The sequence below is a fragment of the Tribolium madens genome, unplaced genomic scaffold (genome assembly GCF_015345945.1).
Source record: "Tribolium madens isolate multiple individuals breed KSU strain unplaced genomic scaffold, Tmad_KSU_1.1 Scaffold_11;HRSCAF=98;Tcas5.2_LG3b, whole genome shotgun sequence".
NCBI classification, from domain to species: domain Eukaryota; kingdom Metazoa; phylum Arthropoda; class Insecta; order Coleoptera; family Tenebrionidae; genus Tribolium; species Tribolium madens.
In genome coordinates, this window is record NW_025400975.1 from 6009155 (window position 1) to 6024761 (window position 15607).

The window sequence follows — 15607 nt, forward strand, 5'->3', positions numbered from 1 at the left end:
CAAAAACGCACTTTTTTCAAGAAACTAGATTCAGACAAAGTAAAAAATTACCAAGCTAAATCTATTTTAGTTAATTTTGCTTGATGCAGGTCATTAGGTTAAAAAAGCGTTATTCTTGCTTTTTTCGTGTCAGAAATCACTTTTTTTATTATACTGAAAATGAGTTTGTATTTGCTTTTTTCGATTGTTTTTAACTCATTTTTCAGTCAAAAACGCACTTTTTTCATGAAATCAGATTGAGACAAATTGAAAAATTGCCAAACTAACTCTGTCTTAGTTAATGTTTGATGCTGCATTATTTTTGACTTTTTCTAGTGTTTTTTCAGTTGATGAAACAAGGCAAAAAAAGATGTTATGTGTATCTTTTTCAAACATTTAAATATGTTCTTAACCTAAAAATTCAATTTTTTTGTCAAAATAAGAGGAAAAATCACCAAATTAAATTAAAAGTGTGGCGTTATTCTTTAGAACTATTTTGTTCAATTTAGCACATTTTATAAGCAAGATTTTATCAAAAAGCTGAAAAGGTGTAAAACTTAGATAAAAAAGGCATAAAGTGTGTCTTTTTCAAACATTTGAGCATCAGTTCAGTTTTTTTGTCAAAATAAGGTGAAGAATCACTAAATTATATTAAAAGTGATTTTATTTTTCGGAACTGTTTTTCTCAATTTAGTTAGCTAAAAAAGGAGCAATTTAGATAGAAAATTAAATTATTTTTAACGTTTTCAGGTGTTTGAGTACGTTTTTTAGTCAGAAACGCACTATTCTGACAAAATTTCGCTCACATAAGCCAAAAAATGATGTTACTTTTGTTTTTTCCAACAATTTGAGCATTTTTTAAGCGAAAAACTTGTTTTTTTGTCAAAAGAAGGTAAAAAATCACCAAATTAGAAACTGATGTTTAACTAATCCTAGTTACTTGAAAACAAAAAGAACTAAAATTTTCCTGAATAAGAATGTCGAATGACAAACCAGTGGAAGAAAAAACCCTAATTTTATTAGTAGTTACGAAAAATAAGCAATCAATTTTATTTGCACATACAAATTGATCATGCTAATGTTAAAAGTAAATATGTATTGAAGTAATGCTTTTTTAGGTTTGATAGACCAGGAATGCTTCTACCCTCGAGGTCGCGGTGTTGGTGGTTCCACCCTAATCAACGGCCTTATCTACTCCCGCGGCCACAAAACCGACTTCGACTACTGGGGCCAGCTCGTCGGAAACTCCCGCTGGTCCTACCCAAGTGTCCTCCAATACTTCAAAAAGTCGGAAAACTTCGTTTACCGCGACTACACCCAACCTTACGAGCCCGAATACCACGGCACTGGGGGTTATTGGCAAGTGGAACACCACTTACCCCGAAGTCCCCAACTGGACGTGTTTCTGGAAGCCAACAGAGAAATGGGTTTGGGAGTTGCTGATTACAACGCCAACAGATTAGGCGCCTCAAGTGCCCAACTCAACACAGCTTTTGGTACCCGAATGGACACAGGGAAAGCCTTCATCCGGTCTGTTTTAAACCGTCCAAACTTGAAAGTTCTCACTGGGAGTTTCGTCACGAGAATTGTCATTGATAAATTCACTCGTTCAGCGATTGGAGTTGAGTTCACTCACGGAGGGAGGAATTATTTCGTGAGGGCGAAAAAAGAGGTGGTTTTGTCAGCGGGGGTGTTCAACACGCCGCAACTCCTGATGTTGTCCGGGATTGGGCCTGGGTACCACTTGCAGGACTTGGGGATTGAAGTTGTTCAAGATTTGGAAGTTGGGAGTACTCTCTTGGATAATCCCACGTTTTATGGAGTTGCATTCCGGACGAATTACACCGAACCGATTGAACCTTTAGAGGATTATATTCAACAGTATTTTAGAGGAGTTGGTCCTTTAGCAATTCCGGGGAATAACCAAGGAGTGGGTTTTTACGAATCAAGCTACACCAGAGGTACCGGAATTCCGGATCTTGAATTTATGTTTATCCCAGCCGTCGCCTCGACTGTTTTACAACAAAGAGCCTTCAGATTAACCGACCAAACGTACGATGATGTGTATCGGTACCAAGACGTGGGTAGTACCTTCGCAGTTTATGTCATAACCTTACACTCAAAATCGAGTGGAACTGTTCGACTTAGGAGCAAAGATCCCTTTCAATTCCCTCTAATCGACGCAAATTTCCTCTCAGATCCCGAAAATAAAGACATAAATGTGCTCTACGAAGGAGTGGAATTGCTTATGCAGATGTCCCAAACTCGAGCTTTCAGATCCATGGATGCGACTTTAGCTGGTGGTCAATTGACGGCTTGTAGTCACTACCAGTTTTTGAGTCGGGAGTATTGGTATTGTGCCATACGACAACTTACCATAAATGTGTATCATCCATTGGGTTCATGTCCCATGGGACGAAATCCCAGAGAGGGGGCTGTCGTGGATTCGGAATTGAAGGTTTTTGGGATAAAGAAGTTGAGAGTCGCTGATGCAAGTGTTTTTCCTTTTGCTTTGGCGGGACATCCCACTGCACCTGCTGTTATGGTTGGAGAACAAATGGGCGATATACTTAAGGAAAAGTATAAGAATAATGACGATTATGATGTTTTTCTTGACTATTTTTGAAATTGTAGTGTGTAGCTATTTATCTCTAATAAAAATTTCTAGTCAAAGTAGTAAGATTTACTCTTCATTTTCTAATTTTCAAATAAATGTCTCGAGATTTTGATGATTTAGAGATTTTAAAATTTTCATTGTTTTATATTTCTTTTTGCTCGTTTTTTGAATGATGTTTGCATGTGTCCAAAAAATTAAAACCAAAAAGGAACAAAGAGAATATCAGATGATTACTTATAAACACTACAAATTAACAATTCTGTTGTTTAAAAAGATTATTTTAGTCGTTTTCACTTCAAGTTTTTTCTTAGGTGCACATAAATAAAATTAGAAACTAATAAATTTTAATCACCTCACTTCCGACTTAAATTAACAAAGAAATTAAAACAAAGTCTCACTAAAAAACAAAAACCGTTATGTTTATTTAGTTGCATAAGTTATTACGGTAATAAAATTGAATACAAAGTCATATCAAAACTCTAAAAAAATAAACTAAAAATTATTTTTCTTTTTTAGACAAATGCGCAATTTTTGCCAAAGTTTTACTTAAACAAACCAAAAAATCACCAAATTAAGTTAAAGATGGTGTTGTTTTTGTTTAAACAATCTGTTTGTGTCGGAAATCACTTTTGCTAAATAAATTTCAGCAAACTACGTCAACAAATCACTGAATTATACTAAAAATTAGTTAATATTTGCTTTTTTCTATTGTTTTTAATTCATTTTTCAATCAAAAACGAATTAGTTTCAGACAAACTGAAAAATTATCAAACTAAATTTATTTAGTTAATTTTGCTTGATGTGGGTCATTTTTAAAGGAACAGTTTACTATTTTACAAAACTTGGTCAAGAAATAGATTATTTTTTACTTTTCCAGGTGTTTTTCAGTTGTTTTTTCTATAATTTTTCTTAAACAAGATAAAAAAGGTGTTATTTGTGTCTTTTTCAAATAATTAAGCATGTTTTTAAGCTACAAATTTAGTTTTTTGTCAAAATAAGAGGAAAAATCACCAAATTAGATTAAAGTTCGCATTTTTTATTAGGTCTGTTAAAATGTTTTGTTTAATTTAGCTCGTTTTTGGGCGAGATTTTATCAAAACAAGCTGAATATTTAATATCTGAAATCTCAGCAAATTACATCGAAAAATCACTGAATTATATAGAAAATGAGTTTATATTTGCTTTTTTCGATTGTTTTTAATTTACTTTTCAGTTGTTTTTTTCAAAATTTGACTTACACAAGGTAAAAAAGATGTTTTTTATATCTTTTTCAAACATTTAAGCATGTTCTTAAGCTACAAATTCAGTTTTTTTTTTGTCAAAATAAGAGGAAAAATCATCAAATTAGATTAAAAGTCGCATTATTTATTAGGTTTGTTAATATGTTTTGTTTAATTTAGCTTGTTTTTGGGCGAGATTTTATCAAAACAAGCTGAACATTTAATATCTAAGATCTCAGCAAACTACATCGAAAAATCACTTATATTGAAAATATTTGTTTTATTCGATTGTTTTCAACTCACTTTTCAGTCAAAAACGCACTTTTTTCAAGAAATTAGATTCAGACAAAGTGAAAAATTACCAAATTAAATCTATTTTAGTTAATTTTGGTTGATGCTGGTCATTTTTAAGAGAGAAATATATTATTTTATAAATTTGGTCAAAAAATACATTATTTAGACTTTTTCGGGTGTTTTTTCAGTTGTTTTTGTCAAAATTTTGCTTAATCAAAGCAAAAAAATGTTATTTATAACTTTTTCAAACATTTAAGCATATTCTTAAGCTACAAATTCAGGTTTTTTTTGTCAAAATAAGAGGAAAAATCACCAAATTAGATTAAGCATTATTTATTGGGTCTGTTTTTGTCCTTTTTGAGCGAGGTTTTATCAAAACAAGCTGAAAAGTAAACAATTCAGATAAAAAATTAATTGATTTTTACTTTTTTCAGGTGATTTTATACGTTTTTCAGTCAGAAACGCATTTTTCTCGCAAAATTTTGCTCAAACAAGCCAAAAAATTATGTTATTTCTGTTTTTTTTCAAACATTTGAACATTTTTCAAGCGAAAAACTCGGTTTTTATCAAAATAACGTAAAAAATCACTAAATTAGGAACTGAAGGTCTTTGACAAAATGCAAGTGGTATTTCCATTTTCCAACAATTACTAGAATAACTCAAATATTTTACGACTTTTTTTTGGAACATTTTATATTGTTAATTTTGTATTTGCAGTAATTTTGCATTGTATTTGTTTTTATTTAGTTATTTATGATTTGCAGTTGAAAGTATTACACAATTAATACAGTTGCAAAATAAACCTGTTTATTAAAAATTTTGAACATTACTGTATTAACCTAGAAACTCGTTGAAATAGAAAGTCTTTTCGCATTCGACATGCCAACATAATACCTACAGTGCAAAATTACTTGTACTATAATTACCATTAAACGGACTTGACTTAGATTTTTATCTAACATCGATCCAATTCTGTCTTACTCACAGTGGCGACGTGAAATAAGTTAGTAACTCTTACCGTCAAATGTGAAGTGAAAAGTGCCAATTTGGTGAGTACTTTTTCATATTTCGTGTGATAACAAACAGATCTTTAAAAAAAACAAAAAAATTTGATCGATTTCTTTTATTTTAACAAAAAGCTAACTGATATTAATAACCCCAAATATGCCACGTTTAAACAAATATTATTTTTTGAGATTTACCAAATTTACAATTTTTTTTCTAGAAACACAAAAGTCTTAAACGCTAGAATTTGACATAAAATGATTGTTGTTGCGTTAAGTGTTAATTAAAATTTTTTTATAGTTAAATGTAACAAATGAAAGAATTGTACTATAAAGTTCAAGGTTAACAATGCTTAAAACAAATTTGCACTTTTATAACTCGTTATTTTTTCCCTTCTAATCTATTATTTCACAAGAATGTTTTAATCACATAATATTGTACTTTTTACTTGGCATCTGAAAAATTTTAGTAATAATCTGAAAAATTATTTAAACTCTTTTTTATTTACAGTACAACCTCGATAGTCTGAAGGAATGACAAAACCACGTGACTGTTAAATATTTTATATTAGCCCCACTTATTTTAGTTATTCGGGTCACGTGGCTTTTAATCATTATATAGAGGTTCAACTGTATTCATTAAAATAGAATCAGAAATTCTGACAGTGTTTTGATTTACCATTAGTCCTTGAGAAATAGAAATTAAAACCTTGAATAACTCGTAATATAACCGAAACACGTTTTATATTGATGTTTTGAAACTTAATTTAGTACAAGAAAAGTGATTTATGTGTATAAGAAACACACGAAAACGGTGCAAATGACAAAAAGCATACTTTGTGTTTTACACGGTTAAAAAAAAATCTAACAGTTTTGCCTATAAAGAAAAAAAAAATTTATGGAAAAAGTTTTAAGTGTTAAGTTGGCTGCCTATAACTGTGAGTATTTATTTACTTGATAAATAATAATTTAAAATAGTTTAAAATATTTTTTTTTGATAAAATACAATCATCTTTCCAATATTTCTTGATACAAATAGATCAAAAAAAATTCTGCTTAATTATTTCGGCAGAATTTCAAACATTTAGCGTTCGTAAATATTCATGTTCTACACGGAAACGAGCTATAAAAAATTAACACACGACATACGAGAAAAAACTACAAGACAAGATTTTTGCATCTGGCTCTATCTAGACTAAACAAGTTTCGACCACCACAACCCAAAAATATTAATTTTGTTAATTCATCAAAAAGAAAAAAACGTTATTGTTGAATAAATTAAAAAACCAAAACAAACAAATAGAATATGTAAAAGGATAAAATGAAAAATAAATAAAAATGTAAAAACTCAATTTTATATAACTTGTTTACATCAAAATCAGGCCTTGTTCATTTCACCTTCACTACTTTTTATTATGAATTAAAAAAATTTGAACTGGAATCTTCGTTTTTAAATCTCTCTGACATCATCACCCAAAAGCGAGTGTTTTTTTTTTCGAGAGAGAAACAATATGCAAATGTTTATATTTTTTAACGGTTTCATTTTTGGCGAATTTGCGGTAGCGGTCAGTGGCTCTAAAACATTATTTGTAGCCTTTCTCAGAATGTGTACTACTTAACAATTCATGGTTTTCCCATTATTATTTTCTACCAAGGTGAAGAAGGTTGTCAAAGGCGAGTTTTTGATTTGATTTATTTGCAAGGAACATGAGTTTTAATTTAACCAAACAAAAACTACTTCAAACTCTATCGTACATTTTTGTTAGAAAAAAATTATTAATTGCAAAAAGATCAATCATTTTCGCTAATATACAAAACATGCATTTGATATTCTCATATCACTTTTAATTAATCTTTCAAGTGTTTTTTCATTACGCTCTTCATATCTATGCATTAGTGATTCATAAAATGTAGTAAAATTCTACTACACCGTCAAAAGGTTAAGTGTGATTTTTCTACTATCACATTTTTGCTTAGTTAAGGAGTTGCCAACCAAATTTTAGGCAGGTTAGTGATGATAAGTTACAAGTGCTGATTATATGATGCATTTGTTGCAACAAAAAAAATAATTGAAATTTTCACAGGACTATACCAACCCAAATTGGATAATGATGACAAAATGTAGGCCACAATAATATAATTTTCAATTTATTTTTAACAACTAGAATTCATTATAATTTTATTGTACACTTTCAAGGTCTTTTGTAACTGGTACTTTGCAATTACTATTATTCAATAAAAATATTTTTTTATTTAAATTATTAATAGAAAACTTGATGCAGCTTGGATTACTGTAAAAAATATTCAATTTGTTTACATATTTTGTATCACTTTACTGAAAACAATTTTCATATTTCCATATTAAAAAAAATGTTGAGATATCACTATCCCTGAAATAACCAACTAATCATCTGAAATATTTTCGCATATTTTACGACTTCATAAACATAATTCAGCCATTATAATTTTTGTGACATTTTAAAAATGCTGAAATTTTATGTTGTTGTAAAAAAATAATTATTTGTACGTGTAAAATGTGTCCATTATAAAGAACAATTAATGTGGTTAGTTAATCTCAGAAAACAAATTATTTGGTATTTTTAATTAAAATTTTTACCTATTTTTTTTTTTTTTCATTTTTCAAATTGTGTAATGAAAAGAATTAATAATCATGTAATCATCATTTTTTTAAAATTTTCAGAATCGTTTCGGTTTGAGAGAAAAGGCCTTCAGAAAGTTTTATTAAAATTTTGTATTTTTCGTTGCCATATCGCTTATTTATCATTATTTATCATACTTAAAAAAAATAAAAAGTGTTGAACAAAGGACTATTGTTGAATTAGATTATCAGCCATTTGAGAGTTTCTAGAAAGAAAAAGGGAAATTTTGGTATCTTTCCTTCATGCGATGTGATAATCTTTGCTTTAAAATGTTACGAATCTAAAAATTTGGTATTGAGAAACTTGTACGATTGTGGGAAACAGTTCAATAAATTCTTATCAATTGTTTTAATATTACAAGCCGAATTGTGCTTTCCTACACATTATCTAAAAATATATTGTTTTTTTTACAAAATAAAAAACTTCAAACCAAATCACATGATAATTTTAAAACACACAACAATAATACATATTATTTCCTGAGATTTTGTTCAAACAAAAAATCGACCTTAATTTTGTCGCTTTTGAGTGAAAAACTTTACTATTTTCTTGTAAAACAAGTCAAACGTAAAATTGATGCTATTTTGGGCTAGTTTAGGCTCGATATATTTAGCTTTTTTGAGTGAGAAACTCACAAATTAAATTTTATCAAAATAGGAGTCAGTTTTTAAGTTAAAAAAACTCTTTTAGTTCAGCTAATTTCCTCAAAACAATTCATAAAATAAGCAAATATTTTCAAGTTAACGCTATTTTGAATGATTTAACTTGTTTTTGAGGAGGAAATTTCATTAGTACTGTAGTTTTTTCAGAAGAACATGAAATGCGATCAAAATTGACCTTATTTTTGTCTGCTTCCAGCGATTTCCTCAAAAATAACTCTCTTATTTCTAAAATTTTGTCAAAATAAGTCAAAAAATAGCCTAATTATTTTACAATTGACGCTATTTTTGGCTGTTTCGAAAAATTATTTTTTTCTGAGTGAAAAACAAGACAAAATATCAGCAAATTTTATCGAAATTGGGATTATTTGAGAGAAAGATTTTCTTTCTTATTATAGACTATTTTCACAAACGCCATAGCTCATAGCACCTTTGAGATTTATGGATTTAGATAATGTCGCATATTTTAAAATTACTCTTACAAATTTCCAAATTTTGTCAATTTTTATTAACCCAAATACAAATACAATCAGTTCCCAAATTTTTGATTTCTGCTTTAAACTGAAAACACTTGAAATAAATTACCTAATTGCGATAAGTTTCAGAAACCTTTCGAGTTTTATCACCAAATTGTGAAACGTTCAAGTAGCTTATTTTGCATTAATTACTAAGCAAATATTAAAATCTTATAAACGACGAAGTAAAATTCTTTTAGCAAACATAGAAATTTCTAGTTTTCGCACATAGTTTAAAAAAGATTAAGGTTAATTTAAACCAAGCGCACAATTTACTCAAAGATCTTTCATCTTGAGCAACGACTTAATAGTAATAATTACAAAATCAGGAAGAAATGATGACTAATAAGAAATGTATTCGAAGTAGACCTTTCTGCTTACCAACCGGAACAAAAACAAGTACCACTTGTACAACTTTGAGCATTTTGCAAAAAAAAACATAACTTTACACAAATTCCTATGCTTTGTTCATTTTTACTAGTTATAGTTTCAAGGTGCTCTAGTTAAAAAAGCAAACAAATTAAAAAAAAACTATTTTCGATGCACAGCTAACATAAAAAATATATTTCCATTCATTTTCAGGAATTGTCTCAACACTGGAGTTTCTTTGTTTAAGTTTTGTGCAATTATGGGTAATTGGCACCACAAACGTCATGTGAAAAATTATGGAATTTTTTTTCTTTTTAGTGAGCAAATTGAATTTATTCTGACTTGACAATAAAATAATTCAAAAACTTAATCCTTGTGAAAAAACACTTTTCCTTGATCCAAAAGCCAGATCGCGAAAATACTTCACTTGAAGAGAGCCACTTGAATGTGTTTTCCTGTATTTGAAAAATGGCTGAAACCACAAACCTTGATTTCGTAGAATTTTGATTTGGAGGTGTGAATCTCCACCTCCACCTCCGCGAAATTTTTAGAGCCCCAAGCTCGTAAAGTACAAAGATACACAAAAAACAAGCTATTTACCGGAGCAATTACATTATTAAGTGACTATACGAGTCGTTAATTCAATTTTTACATTTAAATTGTCAATTTGTAACAACATCATATTTATCGAGGTTAAGAAAACAGTGGAGATTTCCGAAGGAATACCTGAAACTTTTAACTGAAGTGCTCACTTCATCGCAATCGTCTGTCAACAATCAGCGAGATATTATAAAAGCGACAGGTTTTACGGTAGAACTTTTTGTTTATTGTTTGCAACGCTGATGTTAACAACTACAGTGGCGGCTTTCATTGTTATGTGTTTTGCACCGAAACTGGAGTGTCTTCAGTCCCCACCAAAATAGCCAAATCTAATTAAGGTAAATTGACTTTTTTTTTAAACCGGGGTTTGCAATTATTTGTTTTGCATTCAAGTTCATTCATAAATTTCATAATATTTGACTATTATAAATACAGATTCTCCAAAAGATGACACAACCACAGATTTATGATATAATATATTTTTATTTAGTTTACATTAGGAATACGGAATTTTTCGTCGGTTCAAACTAATTTATTACATTTACTTAATTTCGAACTATTTTTACACAGTAATATTTTCGCAAATAAAATTTAATATTTATTCCTAGTTTGATACAACAGGAGTGTTAATCTGCATTTACATATTTGTTGATATTTATTGTATCAAGTCCGCAATAAAAAACCACTTTAGTTAATAGATAATAAGCGTTTTCCTCCGATGGCTCTATTGAGAAATTATTTTTGCAATGAGGTCGAGAATTCTACTTAAGTCCATAGAAGAATTGCATAATATTATAATAATTGTGAGTGGGGCCTACACGTGGACCAATTCGTCCTACTACAATTCATTTTCATCTTCTTTCATTCTCTGATAATGTGTCTCTTTATAGTCTCATTAGAATTTTGTCAAGGCTGAATCGCAATGCAAATCTTTTCCGAAAACTCTAAATGGGGCGATCTTTATCATCATCGATAATTATTATCATCATTGACAAGGAGCACCATTCACAAATTAACTCGTTTTAACCGGAAAAAAATCAATTAAATTTTTCCACAAACACGGAAAAATTACTATTGTCATTTGAAACAGTTGCATTACCGATATTTGTTTACAAACAAGTCGTTTTATTAGATTTTCTCTCTATTTAAATTTATTCACATAGGGTGGAAGAAAACCGATGAGTTTTATGTTTTGAACCTGACACGCTTGATAAATTTTCATAATTTGACCATAATTACACTCAAACTTTACACTTGATCGGTTGTTGTCAATATACAGCGTGATTAAAAAAATCAACTCTCGATTGGTGAACTAGACCAAAATTAACTCTTTAAAAAGCTGTATCTCGTGAATAAAAACTCAAACATTTTTTGTCCTGGAAACTTTTAACGTAGTTAGATGTCTCTTATCACTATCCAAAAGGTGGTTCAAGACTTTTGAATTCACTTGTATACTATGTGTCACTGAAAGTGTAACACCTAAAAACGTGAATTGACATAGCGATAATAATTTTAAGTCAAAAATATTTTGTTTATTTATAAAGTTTTTGTTTGTAAAAAACAGTCTAATGAAATTTTGTTTCAACTAAATTATGTGTTTTTTATTTATTTTTTTTAATTTTTTTTCACCGAATCAAACTTTATCCATAAAAATTAAATCTCTTAACAATTTCTTCCAATCTCGTTTACTAAAACTTTCAACAATTTCATTCTGAAACAAACTCGTCAAATTTGGTGCTACAGGATTTTAGAAAACCTAGAGTCTTACGAGTATACTTGGATGTCTTTAGAAACATAATTTTTTCGAACTAAAAATTTTGGAAGTTCCTTGTTTGGCATTTTTAGAGAAAAACTTAAAACAATTCAGTTTACTCAAAAAAAAAAAAATTGTTGAAGATAAAAAGTCATTACATTATAAAAATGTTATCACTAATTGTAACCTTTTAATTTAAAAAAAAAACAATATTTCTAAATAGTTAAAACTATAGCAATTTAGTCATTTATGCACAAGATAAAAATTTAATTATTTACTATATGTTTTTTTAACTGATTTACTTTAATTTACGTTTTTATTGTGTTTATTGATTGATTATTTAAATAAAAAATAATTTTGAGCAACAAGTTATGTTCACCTCGGGACTTTTTTATTGCAGTTTTTTCAATTTAACTTTTTTTATGTACTGTATAGTTCTTGGTCCTAAACTTGACCCCAAAAAATTTAGCTGCAAAAACTAATTTTTTTATAATTGAAAAAGATATTTTCTTAATGTTGCAATTTCAGTAATAAGCAGTATATTTGTGCACCTAAAAATGCTAATTGGAGATATAACTAATAATTAGATATCTCAAAACTTTAAGTCAGAGATTTTTAGTCAAAAATATTTTGTTCATTTCTAAAGTTTTTGTTTGTAAGAAACAGCCTAATGAAATTTTATTTCAACTAAATTATGTCTTTTTTTATTTTGTTTCACTGAATCAGACTTTATCCATATAAATTAAATCTGTTAACTGTTTCTCCTAATCTCAAAATCGAAATTGCACGTTTTCTAAAACTTGCAACAATTTTGCTAAAAATTTCATTCTACAACAAACTCGTCAAATTTGGTCCTACAGGATTTTAGAAAACCTAAACTCTTATGAGTATACTTGTAAAAAATGGAAATCTTTAAAAACATAATTTTTTCAAATTAAAAATGTTCGAAGTTTCTTGTTTGATTTTCCACTTTGCATTTTTAGAGAAAAACTTAAAATAGTACAGTTTACTCAAAAAAATATTTACATTATAAAAGTGTTATCACTAAATGTAACCTTTTAGTATTAAAAAAAAACATTTATTAATAGGTAAAACTGTAGCAATTTAATAATTTATGCTCAAGATAAAAATATAATTATTTGCTACATGTTTTTTTACGGTTTTTTAATTTATGTTTTTATTGTGTTTATTAATTGATTAATTAAATAAAAAATAATTCTGAGCAAAAAGTTATGTACACCTCGGGGCTTTTTTATTGCAGTTCTTTCACTTTTCAACTTTTTTTGTATGGTTCTAAACTTGACCCCAAAAAATTCAGTTGCAGTAATTAATTTTTTATAATTTAAAAAGAGATTTTCTTGATGTTGCAATTTCAGTGATAAGCAGTATATTTGTGCCCCTAAAAATGCTAATTGAGGACATAACCGATGATTAGACATCTCAAAACTTTAAGTCAGAGATTTTTATTCAAAAATATTTTGTTCATTTCTAATGTTTTTGTTTGTAAAAAAACAGTCTAATGAAATTTTGTTTCAACTAAATTATGTCTTTTTCATTTTTTTTTATTGATTCCACCGAATCAAACTTTATCCATATAAATTAAATCTGTTAACTGTTTCTTCCAATCTCAAAATCGAAGTTGCACGTTTAACAATTTTGCTAAAAAATTTTATTCTAAAACAAACTTGTCAAATTTGGTCCTACAGGATTTTCGAAAACCTAGTCTTACGAGTACACCTATAAAAAAATGGAAATCTTTAGAAACATAATTTTTTCAAACTGAAAATGTTTGAAGTTTCTTGCTTAGTGCTCCACTTTGGCATTTTAGAGGCAGTTTACTCAATAATTTATTTTTACAATTGTTGAAGATAAAAAGTCATTACATTCTAAAAATATTATCACTAATTGTAACCTTTTAGTATTTTCACAAAAACAACATTTCTTAATCGGTAAAACTGAAGCAATTTAGTCATTTATTGAAGATAATATAATTATTTACTACATGTTTTTTTACTGTTTTACTTTAATTTACGTTTTTAGTGTTTATTGATTGATTAACTGAATAAAAAATAATTCTGAGCAAAAAGTTATGTACAACTCGGGGCTTTTTTATGGCAGTTCTTTCACTTTTTTTGTATGGTCCTAAACTTGATCCCAAAAATTCATTTGCATTAACTAATTTTTTTATTATTTAAAAAGTCATTTTCTTGATGTTGCAATTTCAGTGATAAGCAGTATATCAGTGCACCTAACCGGTGATTATATAGCTGACGTAATTCAATTTCAATAAATAATTGTCCTATCATTCGATTGAAGGGAAAGTTAAGACAAGAAGGACGAGAACCTGACCCTAACCTTCTATTATCCGGAAATTACAATATGCAAAAATTTAACTGTTTAGTATTCACTTTGTTTGCAATTAAAGTTGAGAACTTCTGGTTTCTTTCAACAACACGAGAATTTTTACTGTAACAGGTTTCAATATAATTTATTCCGACTAAAATTAGGCGTGTAGATATAAGCAGAAATGAACAATAATCTGCATTTGTGAGGAAAAAAGCTAATATATGCATTGTAGCGGCCATGAAATAATGAAATCTAGATTAAAACTACGTCTTGTGTGTCAAACAAAACTTTAATTAGATTTTGTTTGATTTCTTTCACCGGTTACAACGTACGCAAGTTTAACAAAAGTATGTAAATTTATTATCGCAAAACATAAACTGTAATATTTTTTTTAAGTAGGTATAATTATTATCGATAATGATAAAAAAATATTGCGTTGGTCAAAACACCAATTTTAGTGTTAATAGCAAATTTCATTTTCTGTTTAATAATAATGAAAATAGTACTTTTTTATATAAATTGTTACACAACAGTTTCTGTCCTTCCGTGTCAACAAAAAAGGACATTATGATATAATTGCTAAAAAGCGAGCTTCCTTCTAAAGTTTTTTAAAAATAGAAACGCAAAGTATACATTCGAATCGTGACGTCACTAATTGCCAAAGCTCGAAATCCGTTTAAAAATATGAACTCTCCACCTTGTAGCATTGTATTTGTCTCTGCTACAAATTAAAAATATTTTATGATCCTTTTAGTTGTAGTTTGTTTCAATCTGCTAGGAGATTCGTTGCCAGTACATTAGTGATAGTTGTTATGTCGAGTTGGTTTTTAACGAAGCTCGTCCTTTTTCCAGATTGATTTTTTCAACAACATAATTTAGAACAATGAGTGGACATGTCGATAATCCGGCTTTTATCAACGACGACGGCAAAAGCAACCACAGGTGAGTTTGAAAAAATTTAAACACAATTCGGGTTATTTTTATGTGCGAAAAATTCCATTCATAGCTTGGCATTGGACTTGATCCTGAGCTTGTCTTCAGAAATGTGAAATAACTAAATTAGTGTCCCAAGCTAAAACACAGTCTCTGGTTCTACTGAACCCAAAAATGACTTATTTAAACAAACTTGCATATTATTTAACTCAAAAAATTGGTTTTTAAAGGCAATTTAAGATGTGGGTGTGAAAATACTGTGTTTTTTATTAGTTTAATTTTTATAAACACTACTCATCTCTAACATTGAAATAAAATAATTACAATTTCAAGCAGTTTTTTAGTACAAAAGCAATTAATTAATAATAGGAATGATAAAGCGTGTCCCAACGGGAGGTGTAATTTTTTTGAGTTTATTATTTTCTTGTAATTTTATCAAGACAAGTCAAAAATAACACAAATATTTTAAAATTGATGCCATTTGGGCTAGTTTAGGCTAGAGTTTAGCTTTTTTGAGTCAGACACTCAAATCAAATTTTATCAAAATTGGAGTTATTTTGGAGTAATGTACCCAGTTTTTAAGAAGAAAACTATTTTAGTTTATGTAATTGTGACAAAACAATTAAAAAATGACCAAATTATTTTAAAGTTAACGCTA

At 28.6% G+C, this 15607-nt stretch overlaps 2 protein-coding genes across 3 annotated transcripts in view; both read left to right on the forward strand.

The window, feature by feature from the left end:
• Positions 1-2655, forward strand: part of LOC123016405 (glucose dehydrogenase [FAD, quinone]-like) — a 6150-nt gene extending 3495 nt beyond the window's left edge. The window contains exon 3 of the mRNA XM_044416781.1: positions 1098-2655. Within this exon, the coding sequence (XP_044272716.1) occupies positions 1098-2605 (1508 nt within the window). The 3' untranslated portion in view covers positions 2606-2655. The remainder of the gene's footprint in view (positions 1-1097) is intronic.
• A 2341-nt stretch (positions 2656-4996) lies between these two features.
• LOC123005812 (proton-coupled amino acid transporter-like protein CG1139) overlaps positions 4997-15607 on the forward strand; it is a 20589-nt gene continuing 9978 nt past the window's right edge. The window contains exons 1-2 of one of the 2 annotated variants that reach the window (XM_044399800.1): positions 4997-5159; positions 14869-14958. In XM_044399800.1, the coding sequence (XP_044255735.1) occupies positions 14900-14958 (59 nt within the window). In that variant the 5' untranslated portion in view covers positions 4997-5159; positions 14869-14899. Of the gene's footprint in view, positions 5160-10097; positions 10256-14868; positions 14959-15607 lie in introns of those variants that run through there. The other variant, XM_044399791.1, reaches the window with a different exon arrangement.